This window comes from Pelophylax lessonae (assembly GCF_965119305.1).
Source record: "Pelophylax lessonae genome assembly, chromosome: 4".
Taxonomy (NCBI): domain Eukaryota; kingdom Metazoa; phylum Chordata; class Amphibia; order Anura; family Ranidae; genus Pelophylax; species Pelophylax lessonae.
Window position 1 is genome coordinate 82,037,444 of NC_138771.1, and position 21,653 is coordinate 82,059,096.

The 21,653-nt window shown below is 43.4% G+C and overlaps 1 protein-coding gene across 1 annotated transcript in view; it reads left to right on the forward strand.

Annotated features, from left to right (window-relative positions):
- Positions 1-304: 304 nt before the first annotated feature.
- Positions 305-21,653, forward strand: part of CEP152 (centrosomal protein 152) — a gene marked incomplete at its 3' end in the record, with an annotated part of 87,018 nt that continues 65,669 nt past the window's right edge. Inside the window, exons 1-7 of the mRNA XM_082254674.1 lie at positions 305-392; positions 5,586-5,710; positions 7,671-7,777; positions 13,707-13,770; positions 13,879-14,205; positions 16,843-17,008; positions 17,095-17,235. Of these exons, the coding sequence (XP_082110800.1) occupies positions 5,621-5,710; positions 7,671-7,777; positions 13,707-13,770; positions 13,879-14,205; positions 16,843-17,008; positions 17,095-17,235 (895 nt within the window). The 5' untranslated portion in view covers positions 305-392; positions 5,586-5,620. The remainder of the gene's footprint in view (positions 393-5,585; positions 5,711-7,670; positions 7,778-13,706; positions 13,771-13,878; positions 14,206-16,842; positions 17,009-17,094; positions 17,236-21,653) is intronic.

Below are 21,653 nucleotides of genomic sequence, written 5' to 3' on the forward strand. Positions count from 1 at the left end.
ACAACTCTCCTACTAATGACGGAACACCGCGTCTCAGCCAATCAGCGCCCCGCACAGGCTTCCCGCTGCCCATCCCGCCACTGCCCCGCCCTCTGGCGGAATGAATAGAGGCTGTTGGCTGTACAAACCAACCAAACCTTGCTCGCTATGTTGAACGTGCTAGGCTGGGTTACTGCCGACCGCCACCACCTATCAGCTTCGGTAGGAGGAGTTAAGCAGTGCAGTGTTGCCCATTGATTGGTCTCTAGTGTTGTCACTCTCGTCAGTGTCCGACCAATCGCTGAATTACTTCCCATTTTGACTGTTGAGAGGGAAGGAGATGTGTGGATGTGTTGTGGGGCCGCAGATCGGCAGCTGATGTCCGGAATAGAGTGGGGGGCGGACGGCGAGAGGTGAGTGCACTATACAATCTTCTACTATACAATCCTGCATTGTATACAGTGCAATCTGGTTGTACAATCCTGCATGATACAATCTGGTTGTACAATCCTGCATTATATACTATGCAATCTAGTTGTACAATCCTGTTTATACAATCTGGTTGTACAATCCTGTTTATACAATCTGGTTGTACAATCCTGCATTATATACTATGCAATCTGGTTGTACAATCCTGCATGATACAATCTGGTTGTACAATCCTGCATTATATACTATGCAATCTAGTTGTACAATCCTGCATGATACAATCTGGTTGTACAATCATGCACTATATACAATGCAATCTAGTTGTACAATCCTGTTTGTACAATCCTGTTTATACAATCTGGTTGTACAATCCTGCATTATATACTATGCAATCTGGTTGTACAATCCTGCATGATACAATCTTCTACAATGCAATCTGGTTGTACAATCCTGCATTATATACAATGCAATCTAGTTGTACAATCCTGCACTATACCACCTGGTTGTACAATCCTGCATTATATACTATACAATCTGGTTGTACAATCCTGCACTATACAGTCCACTTTAGCTCTAGCATCAACGTTATAGTTTTATGAGCCTGTCTGATTGGATTGTATAGGTGTATCCTCCTAATACATAGGCTGGCCATACATTATCCAATTTTCCTCCTAGATGTACCAAAATCATATAATATGAGGTCAGACCTAAACACTTTCCATTTGTATGCAGTCAGGCCGGCCCTTTCACTACATAGCTGAAGGTAAATCTAAAGGAAGTCGAACAAGAAAATTGTATAATGCGTGGCCAACCTTGGGCTGCCCATACACTATGCAATCACTCTATGTAATTGGAGGACACATCTAAAGGCCCTTGCACTGCATAGTTGATGATAGATCTGAAGTTGATTGTACAATCAGATTGTATAGTGTGTGGTCAGTTTTGTGGCTTACACCAGATGCAGTAGAGGGGCACCTGGAAGAGAAGAGGAATGTATGTCGGGGAGTACGATGTACACCATTGTGGTGCTTCATGGGTCTTCCTGCATTTTTATGTTTTGTTTTGGAATGTAAACGCTTCTCAATGGACAAACAATTGCATGTAAATGTTCAGGTGGAAGTGCTCAGTGAGTGGGGGATGGGGGTGTGGGGCTCACAGGTATGTGATGTCATCTACACCCCCCCCCCCCCAGAGCAAGAGAACACACTGGGGGAGATGTAGGCCCCTTCGCTTTTGTGTGACTTTACTGCGATTTTTGACTGGACATAAAGCAATGCCTGGACCTCAAAACGCATCAAAATCAGACCAAAGTAGTGCAGGGAATACTTTGAAATCGTTGCGATTTGAAGTTGCACAGATATGAACGGTACTCGCTGGAAATCATGGAATAAGACTTATCATGTGACTTTGTAGGAGAAGTGTGAAAGGGGCCCAACTAAAACTGGAGAGTGCAAAATGTGGTGCAGCTCTGCATGGAAACCAATCAGATTCCAGGATTTATTGTCAACGCTTTATTAAACAAGCTGAAGTTAGCTGCGCATGGTAGCCAATCAGCTTCTAACTTCAGCTTGTTTAATGAAGCTTTGACAATAAAACCTGGAAGCTGATTGGTTTCTATGCACAGCTGCACCACATTTTGCACACTCCAGTTTTAGTAAATCAGCCCCATTGTGCTGTGACCCCTTCATTCCTAATGACACCACACACACACACACACACACACACACACACACACACACACCACACACACACGTGATATCACAGCACAGGGGATGGTACTATAATGTGATGGGAGGTAAAGTGCTGGTAAATTATCACCTTGTAAAACATTCAGTTTAAAATAGAAATGAGTGGCAAAACATTTATGTATACATAAAAAAAAAAAAACAACACATTATAAATACTCCCCCCCCCCCCTTTTTTTTTTGTTTTAAATAAGTGATCATATTTCCTCTGTTCTCAGCTGCATAAGAGCTGGGGGAGGAGAAACAACAGCACACTAATCTTCACAGTGAAAAGGTGGGGTGTCAGGACAAGTCTGGTCATTGGAGGAGAGCACACGAGTTCCCAGCATAGCTAGAGATCTGACCACATTATGATCTCCTGCTTAGTGTGGTCAGTTTTAATTAGGAAAGCAGAGGGACTGGCAGGAACAGCAGGGATTTCACAAGGGGAGCAATACAAAGAGCACAGGAGACTTTGTCAAGTACATGGTACAGCAGTCACATATCAGGAATATGAAGTGTTGGGTTTACATATTGTTTTCTAGAAGAATTCCAGGTATGGATATATTATACAGAGTTCCATTGTTCCAGGCTGGATCGGTGTTACTATGTATGTGTATATATATATATATACCATACCTGGCCGATGCCCCTGGAGACTGACATCACTGCTCCAGTCATCCCCACTGGCTTCCATGTCCCATGCCAAGTGGCTGCCTCCTGCTGCATTGTGAACACAGGAGATCAGCTACTTGGCATGGAAAACATTCAGAGAATGCTGCTCATTCCCTCAATGAACAGAAAGCCTTCTCTGATTGGATGAGATGGAGAGCATGACATTACCACTCCACCTCATCCAATCAGAGGACACTTTGCATCCACCTTACTGACCATATTTAATGCTCCTTCCATTATTAGGGCCCACAGCCCCCTGGTACAGACTTTGCTGAATTCAGCATGGCTCCGCCCACACAGCTAAATCATCCAGTCACAGAGATCTGTGAATGGAAGACTACAAGTCCCATCTTCCACCACTGTGGAGGGACTCCCAGATATCATTGAAGCCCCCAAGGATGGTGTCACCATAACCCTTGTAGTCTAAATTCCGGTACTTGCAGACCTTAGCTGGAGGAATAGACTGCAGGAAGCAGAACGTTGCACCCACCATACACGGATGCCTTTCAGGCTCATATGGAATACCTTGATAATTGCACATTTTTATTAACCGCTTCCAGTTATACCAGAATGATGACATTGGCTGCAGCTGCAGCCATGATCCTGGTATTGTTTTTTTCACCCAGCGATTGGATTTCTAGTATAAGTGATGTGAGTGGCTTTACAGCCACCCGATCACTTTTATAGCCCCCCTCCCATCACCACTGTAAGTGTTCAGGCCGGCTATGCACAGAGGAGATGAAGGAACATCCATTCACCGGTCTCCTTTATGACAAATGAAGCCAGAAGTGACCTGGAATTTGTCACTTCCTTTTCAGTGCTGTCATTCCTCTGATCAGACACGGTCTGTGTTTGATAAGATGCTTTAAAGAGCAGGGGAAGATTGAGGGGTCTAATAGACCCCCGATGTCTCCATAAAGAGTACCTGTCACTGCCCAAAGCTATCACAAGGGTCTTTTTTATCCATTTGTCATAGCAATAAAGTTTAAAAAAAAAAAAAAGTACAATAATAAAAAAAAGCATCCCTGTCCAGGGTGGATTTGGTTTAAATCAACTCAATTTAAATCACCAGTAAAAAGGCTTGACTTAAATCAACTCGATTTAAATCATAATTTTTAACGAGCAACTGTCATCTCGTCCCGCAGCGGCTCCTCCTCTGACCCGCTGTTGACTCCCCAACAGTCCCATTCACTTTAATGTGATGGCTGGTGATGCGGCAGTGACACAGCAAGGTGAGAGTGAAAATGACCATAGAGACATGTGTTCCTATATAGAAGGATCACAGGGGTTCTATGATCATTCCAGGGAGAAGAATGGACAGCTGTGTTCACAACAGCTGACCGTTCTTCTCTCTCAGCGGGGAGCGATCGCGCGTGTCAGGCGGCAATCGCAGCCACCTGCCCCGTGCATCGGCTTCCCCACTGACGAGCGGGGGCGGGAGCTAGCCTCCTGCTCACGATCGACGTACAGTTACAGCGGTTCGCGCAGGAGCAGCAGCCTGCCACAGTATAACTGCGGCGGGCGGTCCTAAAGCAGTTAAATAGAAAACTATCTTTAGATAGATTTTTACTCCAAAAGCATTTTATCAAAATAAATTTGATAAAAATCAAAAAAATCAGATTTAAATAAAAAAAAAAATCAGATTTTTATTTAAAAAAAAAAAAAATTATGATTTTTATCCACCCTGTTCCAGTCCCTGTGCTCGCATGCAAATGCAAAAGCTCACGGATGTAAACCATGATTGCACCACACGTGTGAGGTATCGCCGCAGACATCAGAGTGAGAGCAGCAATTCTTGGGCCAGAGCTCACATGTAACTCGTAAAGGCTTCTAAAGAGATGCCTATAGATAATTGTAACTTCAATTCATTTAAGTGTATTTTTTTTCCTGAAAATTTCATTTGATAAATGGCTGCACAAATATGTGACATAAAAAAATTGCAACAACCACCATTTTATTCTCCAGTGCCTCTGCGTTCAGAAAAAATATTGTTTGGGAGGTTCTAAGTAATATTCTAGCAAAAAAATCTGCTGATTTACATGTATGTGAGTAATGTCGGAATCAGCCGGTAGGTAAGTGGTTAAAGGGTAACTCCACTTTCGTGCGGGAAAAAAAATCGGCAAATAAAGAAAAACAATATAGCGTATACAATTGTGATACAAATCATATTGTAATTGAATGTTATTAAAAATCACCTTTCCTTTTCCATCTGCAGCTGTTTTATTTTTCTGAAAATGCAATGCAATATGGCTACCTGGAGCTGTTCTGTACACAGAATGTAAACTGACCACACCCCAGAAACGTAATTTCCTGCTTGTGTGATTGGCTCACCAATTTTCCCAGAAGTCTGCCTAAGATACAAGTCAGATTTATGGCATCCCCTGCAATAAAAATGTCATTTTCAGTGAGATACTCCCAATAAGAACGCGTCTAAAGGGAGGCAGGCCCAACAGATTTCCTCATTAGTGCTCTGCAACTGCCACAGCTGATAGATAATTATGAACCCACTCCCATTAGACCCACTCAGCACAGAGGCACAAACAAGGATTTCTTCAGAATAACAAAAGGTAGGAATCTGCAACAAAGTTTGTTAAAATCTCTGCAATGTACAGAGATCACCCAGAGGGGAAGGTTTTTTTTTTTTTTTTTCTCAACAAAAGTGGAGTTACGCTTTAATCAATGTTGGCGTATTTATTATTTATTTGTACAAATTGATACTATACGATGCATCCAGTCCAGGTAACGAATTTCTGTGTGTGTTTATTTCCTCGCCAATAGTTTATTGTCGGTACAGATAGATCCGATCATACGCCATGTCTCTGGACTTTGACAGCGGAGCGTTGCAGACCCAGCAGAATGAGAATGAGGAGTATGACCCGGAGGACTATGCCCGGGAACAGTTGGTGAGAAGACTGAGCTCATATAATATGGATGGGTGGGACAGCCTGTAGAATGTATGTACACCATGTGTCCCCCCCTCTATGGGAACACTCCGGGGACTCGTTTACTCTCACCATCTGCTGTGTACTTCTGCCTGAGCTACAATGGCTGAATTCCAATTGGGATTTTCTAAGGCGTAGGCTCTATACAAATCCTGGATTATAATACAGGGACAGTACAGTCACAATATATCTGTTTCATATCTAAGTGTAGAAAATGGCTGAATAGAAAGTTTAAATTCTGGTCATCTCTCGCCTTAAATACTGCAATTTATTTCTCATTGGATTACCTTTACATAGACTACCCCCCCCCCACCCCCCTTCAGTCAATCATGAATGCTGCTGCCAGGCTCGTCCACCTTACCAACCGCTCAGCCTCTGCCACCCCTCTCTGCCGATCACTCAATTGGCTTCCATCCACCCAACAAATTCAATACACCGTATTTTCCGGCGTATAAGACGACTGGGCGTATAAGACGGCCCCCCTAATTTTCATCTACCGATAATACTTATACTTAGTTTACCTTGAAGATATTATACTCGGCGTATAAGATGACCCCCCCATTTTTGGGTGATTTTTTTGAGGTTCAAAAGTAGTCTTATACGCCAGAAAATACAGTACTAACAATAATTTACAAAGCCATCCACAACTCTGCCCCCAGCTCCATCACTAGCTTAGTCTCAAAATACCAACCAAATTGTTCTTTTTGTTCCTCCCAGGATCTCCTGCTCTCTATCTCCCTTGTCATCACCTCCAGGACTTCTCCTGAGCCTCTCCCATCCTTTGGAACTCCCTACTCCAATCTTTTGGATTATCTCCTACTCTGTCCACTTTTAGATGATCCCTGAAAACTTCTATCTTCAGAGAAGCCTGTCCTGCCCCCACCTAACAACTGTACATTTATCTTCTCCATCAGCCCATCCCCCACAGTTATTTTTTGTATTTGACCCTCCCTCCCCGATTGTAAGCTCGAACGAGCAGAGCTCTCTGATTCCTCCTGTATTGTATTGTACCTGTACTTTCTGCCTTCATGTTGTAAATCGATGCCCTAAGTAGGTGGCGCTGTAGAATGATAATATTTGTAAACCATCCTATTTATTTATTACATGTTTTTATATAGCACTGACAGCTTAAAGCGGAGTTCAAAAATGAAAAGTCAGCAGCTACACATACTGTACACATACTGTAGCTGCTGACTTTTTTAATATTGGGACACTTACCTGTCCTGGAGTCCAGCAATGTCAGCACTGCAGCCGATTGTTTCTATCGGCTCTCGGGTGCTGCTGCTGCCATTGCCGGTACCTACCAAGGATGCTCTTTCATTTTCCAGTCTGATTGCTGATATACTGGTGATTACAAGATTCTAGAACAAAAAAATTACATAAAACCGTATGCAATAGTCAAATCTGCTTATGATGCCTTTTTTACGTTGTTAGCTCCCACTTATGCATTTTTAAAAACGAAATCTTAAAGATCTACGCTAATGTGTGCAACAGAAAACGCTGTACATAAAAGCAAAAACAAAAAAAAAACATGAAAAAATAAGTGTTAAAAAAAAAAAAAAAAAAAAAAAAAAAGACTGATGAGAGTATCTATAATGACACTTGTGAATATATTACAGACTCTTTAAAGACGACCTTTCCCTACATTTCACATCAGCTTGCATCTCTATGTGCACACATTTGTAAGTGTAATTATAGGTTTCATTATCCTGATAATAGGTAAAATAATAGCGCATAATTTGTTTACCAGCAAAATGAAATGAGGTAGACGTAACCTACAGGGTGTGTGTGTGTGTGTGTGTATATATATATATATATCTTTTTCTTTTTTTATATGTTCTCTCTGGGACATCTTCTGGCTCTAAAATGTTGGTTGCGTACCAGAGCTTTGCATTGTTAATGGTATTTTTTCCCTATTCAGTTACAGCAGTTATTAACTGGCCTTCCCCATGATATGCTTGATGACAGTCTCTGCTCAGCTTCCGAACCCAACTACAGTGATTGTAGTGACCATGAATTATCAGAACAGTAAGGATTTATTTTTTATTAACATTATTTTTAACAAGATACATACTTGGATACGGTAAACAATGTCACAGCCAAAAGGGTTGCAATTTTTCTGTATTGAAGGTTTGTTTTGCATTACTTTTTTTTTTTCATTTTAAAGGGTTTTTTTTTTTAATACTTTTTATTGGTTTTAAAGAATTAGGTGTTACAAAAAAGAACCCGGCACGAGGTAAACAACAAAACAAACCTCTCTAATTATCTCCATTCCGCTCAGTTAGGATTACACGGTTATGAAATAAGTTTTGTAATAATGAAAAATTGAATTATCATCCCTAATACCCATGATGCAGCACATTACAAACATTAATAAATATATTGCATTTATTTCCCCAGATAACCACTGAGATTTCTCAGATCACCTTTGTCCTGAAATAAGAGGATGCAATCACCCAATAACTATAATATCAGATAATATGTGCATGGAGAATCTAGCCATAAGGCCTATACCATGTTGAACGTTCGAGAACACCCGTGAGATTCATAAGTTGTTTTATAAAGGGGTATTACTTTTATTTACCTAGATCATTCAACATTTTAAGCTAGGGGCCTACTTAGACTTTCACCTCCAAGGTAATGGCCTTTCGGGCATAAAAAAAGCAGCAGACTGACAAGGGTCCTAAGAGCCTGGCAGGGGATCAATGTGCCCAAAATCAAAGTTTTAATATTTGGCCAGGTACAGAAAATGTGATGAAAATCCGCATGGCCACCCACACATCTCCAACTCTGAGAGGAGACCCCAGGGTATATTCTATGCAATGTATACGGTGTCAAATAACTTTTCATTTTAAAGTTTAATGAGTGACTGCCATTTTTTTCTGCACTGGCGTTTTCTGTGTGCTCTATTCTCACTATAATGCAGGCTGCAGTGAGGTAGGATATAATGCAGAAATGCTGCAGAACATCACTGCAAGATGGCACTGCAGGTTACCGGACAGCAAGCATGACGCCCTGCACTGCTGTGCGGTGACATGAATTAAAGGAGATGTATGGCCAAAGCTCATTGAGCCCTACTACTCCTGTCGGTCACAGAGGTGTGACCCAGATTCAGCTGACGATGGGCTAAAGCCCGCTGTCGGCTGATGTCACAGAGCCAGTGCAGGATCTCGACAATAATGATGGGATCCGCCCAGGTGCCTTATCGGAAGGTAGCTCAGCCTTTCTGTGCGCTGATGAGAGCCGGACGCTCGCGGCCCTTCCACAGTCCGGCACTCCAGCTAGCGCTGGAGGGGCAGAGCAGAGAGCCGCTGACTGACGGTCTTTGATCGCTCAGTTCTCGGTGTAGAGGCAGTTGGGTACAGATGCAGCATTGGATTGATATTGCGTCCATCTAGGTGAGTATTAATTAATATTAATGTTTTTTTAAATCCCACACTATGCTTCACATAAAGTTTACAAAAAAAAGGTAAGAGCTGTGTTATGTAAAAGTGGCAAGGGAGGGAAGAAGGGTGCAAACAAGTGGAACTTCCTCTTTTGGGTGGATCTCCACTTTAAGTGTACAGATGTAAAAAAAAAAGTAAGTACAACCCATAGAAATTGAGCTGAAATCGCTGAGCTGGCCAGCCCTGAGCAAATTAGCAGTTGTTTGAAATCTATGACACTAAATTATTTTCCTTTACAATGGAATGATTGACTTCAAATGATTTAGAGATCTTTTTAAATCTCTTGCTAGACCCATAGACATCCATAAGTTTTTGAGGACCTTACAGAACTCTTGGTCTTGGCAATAGCAAAAAGAATACCAAACCCTTGATATCTGAACCTAAGGAGGTTCTAATCATTGGCACCTATACTTTAAAGTAATTGGAAAGTCTTGTTTTTTTTCCATTAAAATAACAAACATGTTCTACTTACCTCCTCTGTGCAGTTGGTTTTGCACAGAGCAGCCCCTATCCTCCTATTCTCGGGTGCCTCTTCAGAGCTCCTAGCCCCTCCCTCCTGTTGAGTGCCCCCACAGCAAGCAGATTGCTATGGGGGCACCTGAGCCAAGCTGCAGCTCCATGTATCCATTTAGACACAGAGCCGTGGTTCGGCCCTGCCCCCTCTCCCTCCTCATTGGCTAGCTGAGTTTGAATGACAGCAGTGGGAGCCAATGGTGCCGCTGCTGTGACTCAGCCAAACAGGAGGAATAGTCCCAGACGGCCGAGGAGTTCGTGGACATCGCTGGATAGAGAGGGGGCTCAGGTAAGAGGGGGCTGCTGCACACAGAATGCTTTTTATTTTAACCACTTGTCGACTGCCGAACGCCGATCTACGTCGGCAGTCAGCCCCTCACAGGCAAAGTGACGTAGGGCTACGTCACTAGCTTGTGAGGGTCTAGGGAGCGAGCGCGCGCCCCCGGAGGCGCGCTCCCGCGTGGTCACGGACCCCCCCGCACGTGTGACCAGCGGACCCGATGTCCGCCGGTCACTCGGCGATCGGCGGGGGAGAGGGAGAATGTCAGGCAGCTTGTGTAAACAAGCCACCTGTCATTCTCCTCGCTGTAAAGACACTGATCACACGGATCTAGTATGTAGATCCGTTGATCAGTGTCCTTTACAGCTCAAGCCACAGCCAATCACAGTAGAAAGCACGCCCCTAGGGATACACACAGCCCCTCCCTCCCAAATAAAGTTAACCCCTTCACTACCAGTGTATTTTTACAGTAACAGTGCATATGTATAGCACTGATTACTGTAGAAATGTCACTGGTAACCCCAAAAGTGTCACAAATGTCAGTCAAGGGTCCGATCTGTCCGCCCCAATGTCGCAGTACCGGAAAAAAAATCGCAGATCGCCGCCATTACGCGTTAAAAAAAAAAACAACAAAAATGATAAAAATCTTTCCCTTTGTTAGTAAACGCGATAACTTTTGCGCAAACCAATCAAAATACGCTTTTTGCGATTTTTTTTTTTTTACCAAACATAGGTAGCATAAAACAAACGAAAATGTTAAAAAATTTTGATTTTTACATTTTTTTGGGGGGAATTTCATATAAAAAAATGTGAAAAATATTGCTATTTTTGCAAAATTGACGCTCTTTTTTTGTTTATAGCGCGTGATCAAAAAATCGCACAGGTGATCAAATACCACCAAAAGAAAGCTCTGTTTGTGGGAAAAAAAGGACGCCAAATTTGTTTAGGTACAGCGTCGCACGACCGCGCAATTGTCCGTTAAAATCCCGCAGTGCCGAATCGCAAAATACCCCCTGGTCGGAATGGGGGTAAAATCTTCCGGGGCTTAAGTGGTTAATGCATACAACCACTATAACACCTGATTCTAATTGGTTGTAATTGTAGGGGTATACCTTATTTTTCTATTAATATTTTTTTAACTTTAACACATCTTCATTAAATTAGAAGATTTTAGACAGCTTTTCTACCACCCCACTTAAGCTGCAAGGTAGTTTTACGCATGTTACGATAGTTTGAGGTGCGGCACAAATTATTCTATTCCCACCCCAACATCGCATTTCCCAAGCAATACTGCCGCCAAATGTGACCTATTCAAGTAAATCCATGCCACAACCATGAGCCAAGCGCTAGGTTTGTGGTTGCGGTGCAATATTCCCATTGAAAGATCCAATTGGGCTGATCAAAAACAAGAAAAAAAGAAACCAATTCGGGAGGCAGGAGTATTGCTTCTGTGAAAAACAATACTGTGTAAACAAGCCCTTAAGTTGACCATAGATGGATCAAAATTAGGCCGGGCTTGTTTGGAAATTATTATTATTATTTTTTTTTTTAATCAGCTGGCTGCAGCCAATCGGAGACGTCCCGCTTTCAGATTACAATGCTCCAGCGGGGAAGATTCCTCTATCCATCTTGCTTATGTGGATGGTGAAATCCATTTGTTCTTTTTTGCTCAGCCCACTGGTGAACAAAATAAAATTTATTTATGGCCAGTGTTTAGAGTCAAGATCTAAATGTTTGTCTGTTCAGATATGTTGGAAAAGTCCAGTTTCCATGGGTTGCACTTACTTTTTTTTATATAATTGTACCTGTAGGGCTCCAGGGCACTCTGGTATGCAAAAAGCAAGTTCAGTTTAGAAAGTTGGCTTTTTGATCTGTTCTTTTTAATTATTGATCATTGAAGCCACCCATCAGATTAAGCAGATATAAGGAGCAGGAGGGAGATTGTAGTAGGACAGCAAACCTATAGTCTTTACTTGTACAGCAAGTGCATAGACCTGTAAGTTCATCTTATAAAAGCATGTGCATCTGCATTCATGGTAGACTCCTGATCGGATTTTCTTGGACAGGAAATGATCAACCATTGTTTAAGGATTACTTCCTTTTTTTTTAATTTATATTTTTAAATAGGTAAAAGTTTTATTGCGTTTCCATCAAAGTACAATAGGGATGACTTTTTAATGGTGAAGAAGCCCTTCCCCCTCCCAATGTAATTTACTGATCTTTCAAAGTGTAAGTTCACCTTTTCAGACAAAATGAAAAGGTGAACGTACACCGTACACCCCCCCCCCCCCATACCTTCCTTCTTGGTTGATGAGCTGTCATGCGGCTGGCGCAGCATCCTGGGGATATGAAATCCCTGCCCCTTTTTTTTTTTTTTTCTGCAGCCCTTCCAGGACAGATCAGAGTGATGCAGAGACCAGGGGTGGGTGTATGGTGTTAAGGGCCATACACACTATAAGATTTTCTGAAGACTTTTTCCTTCAGATTTACCTTTTCTATGTAGTGCAAGGGCCTGCCAGATCGCATACAAATTGAAAGTGTTTAAGTTTGACCTCTTATTATATGGTTTTGGTAAATCTAAAGGAAAAAAGTTTTCAGAAAATCTTCTAGTGTGTATGGCCCATTAGTTTCTGAAAAGGGGAACTTGCACTTTAAGGTAGAAGGCCAGTCAAAATGTTTTATTTTTTTATTTTGCACGGAATGGATGAATTAGAAACTCTCAGGTGCCTCCTAATCCAGAAAGTATTTTGGTTGGAGTTGGTTTTATTCCTTGTGTTTTGTGCACTCTAAAGACTCTTGGATTAGGTTACACATAGCACCAATGGGAAATTATTTGTATGCTTATAGTGACATCTAAATACCTACAGGCCTAATCAGTAGGGCAGTTAAGCCGACCATAGATGGTTCGAATCTCGGCCGGTTCAGCAGGGTCCAGCCAAGATTCGACCTATCTATGGGCAGATTGATTCTAACCAAGTCGATTATCAATTAACAAAATCGATTTAGGTACAACCAGCATGTCAAATTTTTACATGCGATTATTGCCAGCAGCCATAGCCGCTAGCAAAAATCACTGTGTTTTCTTTTGGCAGGGACAGCCCCACCCCAGGAGAACACAATGGCTCCATGGGAGGGATTCATTCATACAGTCATTGTTGATGGGGGAATCAAGTGATTTTTCTTTCCTGCAACCTGTGATTGCAGGAGAGAAAATCGCATCACCTATGGCCTGCCTTCGATGCCATTGGTTACCTCACTTTGCCTTAATTAATAAGCCTTATGCTGCGTCCATCGCCCCTGAATGGATCTGAACCTTCATAACAGGTTGTTTTCAATTTATCAGAGCTCTTACCTTAAGTGCCGGTTCACATTAGGTTGCTCCGACTTTGGGGGCGACCTGTGAAGTCACGTGCACCGCGACTTCGGCGCGACTTGGACAGACTTCATATAATGAATGTCTATGCAAGTCGCTCTGAGGTCGCCCCGAAGTAGTACAGGACCCTTTTTCTAAGTCGGAGCGACTTGTGTCGCTCCTATTAGAACGGGTCCTGTAGCACTGCATGGACCCCGACTTGTCAGGCTGACAAGTCTCCTGACAAGTCGCGGTAGTGTGAATGGACACTTCTACTTTGTCATCTTCAATGCATGAATAATAAATAATGCATAATATGGCAGAACTAACGGTTTACTTCCTAATTTCTATTTTTTTTTTTACAAGTAATGAACCCTGGCACCAAGAAACACAGTGGGGAGATGATGGAAGAATGCCTGACCGCCAGAATGTAAGGGTTTTTTTTTTTTTTTTCGTCTTTGATTAACTTGCTATGACTTTTGTAATTCAGCGATAACCTTGTTCTGAATACTTTTTTTTTTTTTTTTTTTTCCCTTAGCAATATCCAGGTAAAGCAGTTGCTCCACAGTATATGGAGCAGCAAATTGGACCTCTGAGAATTGAAGCTGGAGAAGATGAAACGCGCAGTGGGTGGGGAGCTCAACACGCTGATAATGAAGATATGTTCACAGATAAATATAACAATTACAGAAAGCATGGAAATGAGGAGTCCAATGTGGGAAGCTTCCACAGTGATAATCATTATGATGGACCTGAACATTCCACAGGTGAATTGTATCATCTCCCCGAGGACTTTCAGCCGTACACCAATGGTGGATATCAGCTTGGTGAAAACTTTTCAGATGCCAATCACCAGCAGAAACAGGTTTGGTCATATTTGGTGTGTGAAATGTTTAGTTTTCCTCTGTGGTTGCTATAAAAGTTCCACACTGTCATGGTACAATAGGCTGCATTCTGGTTTAAATGAAGCAGTGCAAGAAATATTCAGTAAAATTGACAAAACATGAATCAAAATTCAACTAGTTCAGTCGGTCTATTTCCTCTGGCTGTAGCTGGCAACACGAATCATTGTGTTCTGCCAGGAGGGAAGGCTCCCCACCTACAGGAGGGGAAGGCTCCCCACCTACAGGAGGGGAAGGCTCCCCACCTACAGGAGGGGAAGGCTCCCCACCTACAGGAGGGGAAGGCTCCCTACCTACAGGAGGGGAAGGCTCCCTACCTACAGGAGGGGAAGGCTCCCTACCTACAGGAGGGGAAGGCTCCCTACCTACAGGAGGGGAAGGCTCCCTACCTACAGGAGGGGAAGGCTCCCCACCTACAGGAGGGGAAGGCTCCCCACCTACAGGAGGGGAAGGCTCCCCACCTACAGGAGGGGAAGGCTCCCCACCTACAGGAGGGGAAGGCTCCCCACCTACAGGAGGGGAAGGCTCCCCACCTACAGGAGGGGAAGGCTCCCCACCTACAGGAGGGGAATGCTCCCCACCTACAGGAGGGGAAGGCTCCCTACCTACAGGAGGGGAAGGCTCCCCACCTACAGGAGGGGAAGGCTCCCCACCTACAGGAGGGGAAGGCTCCCCACCTACAGGAGGGGAAGGCTCCCCACCTACAGGAGGGGAAGGCTCCCCACCTACAGGAGGGGAAGGCTCCCTACCTACAGGAGGGGAAGGCTCCCTACCTACAGGAGGGGAAGGCTCCCCACCTACAGGAGGGGAAGGCTCCCTACCTACAGGAGGGGAAGGCTCCCCACCTACAGGAGGGGAAGGCTCCCTACCTACAGGAGGGGAAGGCTCCCTACCTACAGGAGGGGAAGGCTCCCTACCTACAGGAGGGGAAGGCTCCCTACCTACAGGAGGGGAAGGCTCCCTACCTACAGGAGGGGAAGGCTCCCTACCTACAGGAGGGGAAGGCTCCCTACCTACAGGAGGGGAAGGCTCCCTACCTACAGGAGGGGAAGGCTCCCTACCTACAGGAGGGGAAGGCTCCCTACCTACAGGAGGGGAAGGCTCCCTACCTACAGGAGGGAAGGCTCCCCACCTACAGGAGGGGAAGGCTCCCCACCTACAGGAGGGGAAGGCTCCCCACCTACAGGAGGGGAAGGCTCCCTACCTACAGGAGGGGAAGGCTCCCTACCTACAGGAGGGGAAGGCTCCCTACCTACAGGAGGGGAAGGCTCCCTACCTACAGGAGGGGAAGGCTCCCTACCTACAGGAGGGGAAGGCTCCCTACCTACAGGAGGGGAAGGCTCCCTACCTACAGGAGGGGAAGGCTCCCCACCTACAGGAGGGGAAGGCTCCCCACCTACAGGAGGGGAAGGCTCCCCACCTACAGGAGGGGAAGGCTCCCTACCTACAGGAGGGGAAGGCTCCCTACCTACAGGAGGGGAAGGCTCCCCACCTACAGGAGGGGAAGGCTCCCCACCTACAGGAGGGGAAGGCTCCCCACCTACAGGAGGGGAAGGCTCCCCACCAGCAGAACACAATAGCCCTACAGGAGGGATTCCTCCATCAACATGTAGTGGAAGGAAAGAAAATTGCATAATCTATGGCCTGCCTACTTTAATCTGATGTTTAATATGAATATAAAAGATGCTGGAGTGGCATGAGCTTTTACCTTTACCCGAAGGCTTCTTTCGCACTGGGAGGGGGTTTTTGCTGCCTCTTGACCACCCACCTCTAAATGAACATGGCAGCCACTTGGGTGAGTACACACTGCTGCAGCTGCTATTTGAATTGCAATTTTAACACTATGCTGCCTGTGAAACTGGCTGTGCTGCATCTGAGAGCCAAGTGCTTGCAGTACAGCATTTTAAAGCACAGTTCTGCCCAAAAGTGGAACTTCCGCTTTAAGCACTCCTCACCCTTACATGTCATATTTGGCATGTCTTATTTTTTTTTTTTTGGGTGGGGGATCGGGTACCTAGTTTTGACAGTTTCCCACTTCCGCTCGGACCGCCTAGGCAGCTTGAGCAAAACTTCTCTCCCCTTCCCTCCCTGCAGTCTTCTGGGACACGTCACAGGTCCCAGAAGATTACCCAGCCACTGCAAAGGCACAGTGAATTTGTGACAGCCAGGTGCCCACACTTGTAATGCCGGGGAGAGGCGATAGAGAGGAGCGAGGCTTCGGATGGCCGCATCGCTGGATGGTGAGACAAGTGAGTGTGTGTTTATTAAAAGTCAGCAGCTACACTTTTTGTTGCGGCTGGCTTTTAATAAACCTAAGAACAACTGGAACTCCACTTTTACGCAAACTCCCCCTTCAGCGGTAAAGGGGGTGCCTCCTGCGCACCTGAAAACCGCATCTCAGTTTTCAGAGAGACGCCAGGTACTTCCACCTGTGTGAAGAGGGTCTAAAGAAAATAAAACACGCATTGTACACTGTAACACAACAGTTATTTAAGTTAGATTCACCCAAACAGCTGCATGTAGTCCATAATTTACTAGTTTATCAATTACAAGATTTATAATTTGATGGTTTGGTTTAATGTGTTCCTCCATTGCCATAGATGTACATTGCTCCTGAAGGAAATGGCGACCATCCTGAAGACTCTATCCCAGTCCGATACAACCCATACCAGATAAATGGGGCTCATAAAGATGTAAAATCAGATGCAGCAAGAAGACTTGACCATTATGAAGACCTTCAAAAAGAGTTCCTGGATACTGGGGATTGTAAGAAATTTATATAGTTTTCCCAGGTATAACGCATAACTTTTATAGTGAATTGATAGTAAAAATGTTGCTGTTGTATTTTTTAGGTACTTCTGGTAACATGCAATTTGTACAATTACAAGTTCTTTACAAAGCAAAAGGAAGGCAACTTGAAGAATTCAATGCAAAGCTGGAAGAAAGTGAACGGCAACTGAGATACCTCAATCATCAACTTGTGATAGTTAAAGGTGAACTCCCTTGCTCTATACCCCCTGCCCTTCTTTTTTTATTTTTATTTTATAATATTGCACAAGTTTGATAGTGTAATGGAGTGTGCATGGTGGATGGACCATAGAGAGAAGGTAGAGGATACATTGCCATCCATTAAAAAATGTATTGAACACTTTTCCACAGTACTGACATGACTTTGAGAGTTTTAGTGAATCCTGTAACGTCCTTTTCATCCATATATCGTGTGCTGTGGGACACGATGACAGTGCGCTGATCCCCGTACATCGTAGTTTCTTTTTTGTTTTGCACAACTTTATTGAAATAAGTGTTCTCTCAATACAGATCTATTCACTGCAGTGGTGCTGTAATGTGGTGGTTTGTGTGGCTACCTGCTGCACTGACAAAAAGGTAGTGCAAAGCTGTGATGTGATTTGACAACATTGGAAACAAAGCATTTTGCCTTGTCTATGCAGTGGAAATAGTGGTCAGTGTAGCTCCAATGCATCTGGTGTAAACAAGCTCTTAGGCTCCATTCACACCTCCTTGAAGCTTGAAGCTCCCAAACACTGGAGGAGAAAAAAAATCTATTCTCTATGGAGATGGTTCGCATCCCGAATACAAGTCGTCTGAAGTTCTGGAGCTTTTTTCTTTTGTAGATCAAATTGGGCGTGTTTTTTGTTCCATGGAAACGCCTGGAAACGCTTGATTTTAGTTGATTTTAGTGTGTTTTGTCACGCATTTCTGAGCGTTTTTCTGCTCAAATGCAAAATTGAAATAAAATAATAAAAATAAACGACTCAAGTCGCTCCAACTTAGAAAAAGGTTCCTGCACTATTTGGGGGTGACTTCGGAGCGGCTTCTATTAGAGAAGTCTTTGCAAGCTACGCTGAAGTTGCGCTGCACTGGGCGGCTTCAGACTCTGGCCACTTTGAAGCCGCCCAGTGTGAACCGAGCCTAACTCCTTATAAAAGGCAAACTTAAAATAATAAACGTAGATGAAAAACTGAAAAACATAGCAACAAATGATGAAACGGATGGTATTTTTCTCTCTTGGCTAAAAAAATGGCAAAGCTTGAAAACGCTTTACAAACGCTACAAAAACGCCCCAAAAAAACCTCCCAAAAAAGCAATGCTCAGATTTGTATGCAGCCTTAGAGTTGGACTACCTCATGTGCTTCCTAGCAGTCTCATGTGCAGGCTGTTTAGTATGGCCTTTTATATTGTGATTTGCCTAGATCAGAACATAGTAAATGACCTCTGCGAACCAGGAAACACCACATTTGTGGTCATAAGGACATATACCTTGCATAGGAAACTCAGAAGTCCACAGAGGGAGTTCACAGCCCTGTGGGATTATAAACCTGTGGATCTGCTACTTAAGGGATAATACATGCTTGTAGTTGGTAGATTACAATCCGTGATTGCCCTAAGAATAAATTATAGAGAAAATGTAAGCAAATGCCACATTTGTGGTCACCCGCAAACATATCTTGGCAGTTTGAAGTATTTCCATGTGCCGCAGTTTATAAATTTATAGTTTCAATCATAGGTGTGCACAGCCTTTTGCATTATGGTGTGCACCCCAAAGCTCAAACACGCATGCGTTTCTCTGGAGCCTCAGCTGTACGGGGCAGTGAATGAATGATAAGTGCTCTGTTCCGAGTGCCGCCTTGTTCATTCACGAACTGAAGCGTAGTAAACAGTTTAGTATGCTTCAGATATGAATGAACACAGTGTGTGTGTTCATTTAGAAAAGAAAGGTGCCGGTTAATGACAGATTTACTACACCCATCTCCCACTCGCTATCTTGAAACATCCCCCGCAGCAGCTGGGGGGAGAGGAGGGAAGCCAGCAGTACCTCGGGGTGGGGGGGGGGTGGGGCAACACGGGGGAAGCCGCATGGAAAATTTTCTTTAAAGTGATATTAAGTACTTTGGAGGGTGAAGAGGATCCAGGCCACTCTATGCAAAACTACTGCATAAAACAGGTAAGTATAACATGTTTGTTTTAAAAGAAAAAAAAAAAAAGATTTTATAATCACTTGATAATCTATGGGGAGTTAAAGTAACTCTATAACCAGAACCTTTGTAAGTTAAAAATGCTCCAGTATTTTTCACCCCCCTCACCTCCCTATATACTTACATGAGTCCTATCTCAATCCAGCCCGTAGCGGCACTTGTCTGTGCTCTCCTCACAGGACACGGAGGCAGCGGGAGTCATTGGCTTGAATATCTCATATGATAATTGAATCGCGTGACACATTTTTTGTACTTCTCTCATGAGATAATGAAAATTCACTTCACTATCCCCTTATGAGATATTTACCTCCAAAAGGCAAAAACACTGGGTAAATACCTCCATAAAACAGCGTAAAAGTCAATTCACTCAATTTTGAGTCATCTCTTCCTTTTTTGTATCAGGTTCTCAGCAGTAATGCATAGAAACCTAAATCTGGAATCATTAGATATGGAGAACTTTATTTATTTTTTTAGTTTTGGTTATGGTGGAGATGGATTAGAATTAGAACTCTTGTCAGATTTTTATGGCGGTGTGTGTCCCCGTTACAGAGATTCGCTGTCTCTATTTGTCCTGTTTACTATTATCATCATTGAAAATGAAATAAAATCCCAAATGTTGGGGTCTCCGCAGAAAAGTAATAGAGGGGAAATCTTCCAATAAGGATACTAGTTCTGGTGACCTGAGGGTCCCCAAGGGATTTATTTAATTTGTAGAGATTTCCTCTCACTTCCTCTTTTGGCTATGAAACAAAGTGAAGGAAAATCTCCACAAGGACAAGGTTGTTGTCTTTTATTGGCGGAAGAAGAGTGTATGTGTGTATGCATGTGTGTATGTGTGTGTATATATATATATATATATATATATATATATATATATATATATATATATATATATATATATATATATATATATAAAATGTGTGTGTGTGTGTGTGTGTGTGTGTGTGTGTGTATATATATATATATATATATATATATATATATAAATATAATGTGTGTGTGTGTATATATATATATATATATATATAGTGTGTGTGTGTGTGTATGTATGTGTGTATATGTGTGTATATATATATATATATATATATTATAGTGTGTGTGTGTGTGTGTGTGTGTGTGTGATTTTTGATACTAATTTTATTCAGATTTTGACATTTCTAAAAATATTTTGTTCTTAATTTAACTTAGTTGTGTTTGATATACCACGTGTGTCCTGTGAATGCAGCTTCCTATTGGCTGGTATTCTAGTCATCTTTTTTCTTTTGTATGAATATATATGCTGCAGGGATCAATCACACTGACTTAGTGAGTTGGTATATTTTATATTTCTACGGTTTAAACCATTTTACCTCGATATTAGCACTAACAACTGACAAGGGGTTCTAATTCTTCTCCGCTGTATCCATTCCACTGGATCTCCCGCCATATGTGAAAATACCAAATGGTTTCATGAGATCAGTACCTCACATTTTGATGAAATAACTCAGGCCTTATTTTGGTAGCTTTTTTGTGAATTGCAAAAAAACGTTTTAAGAAACGCTATGAGCTATTTTACCTCAGATCTTTAACCAGTTCATCTCTTTGGGGCGTCCAAAGAGAGATCCCCTCGCCCTCCTCCCCATGGTTCCCGGGCTGTCCAGCGCTTACCGACACTCGGAAACACCTCCGCCAGCGGGGGGAGAGAGACTGGAGTAAGACCAAGGCAAATCCATGCCTCGATCTCACATGCAAACAATGACACCGGAAGTGTCACTTGCAATTTCATATGCACACTTTCCTGGCCAGTACAGCCAGGGGACACCTCTAGCCAAGCCAATGGTGTGAAGGGCAGGGGAGACATTGGGGTCTATTGGACCCCTAATGTCTCCAAAAAGAGTACTTGTCACCTACCCAGTACTATCACATCGGGGCTGGCCCTAAAATTGCTAAAACCCCCGTACACCTACGTAAACGCATGCCCAGGGTGCGTACATGTATGTAACCTGCAGTCAGGCCACACGTGTGGCCTATCGCCACGAACATCAGAGTAAGAACAATAATTTCTCTTACGTCCTCCGACAGTCGCCGCCCTCTTCATATTCGTCACAATGGGGGTATTAGACTTTGCTCCGAAGGAGTAGCTAGGCAACAGAATATGTTAATATAAAAGTTTTAACACATCCCACCCCCAGGGGGTGGTCCCCTCAGTCAATACCCTCCTACTTCCTGTATCCATACTCCAGTTTCAATGTCTAGCTTGTCGGGAGTGGCTGGCTCTCTCTGTGCTGGGGCTTTGTGCCCCAGACTCTTTCTTCTTTTTTGATTTTTTGTTTGAGTTTTCTCTCTTGCTGTACTTAGCTGTTATTTTTTCAGCGTTAGTTAGTTCTTCTGATGAAGAGGATTCGTGCGGGCTGGGTCTCGGGCTGATCCCCCTGGTC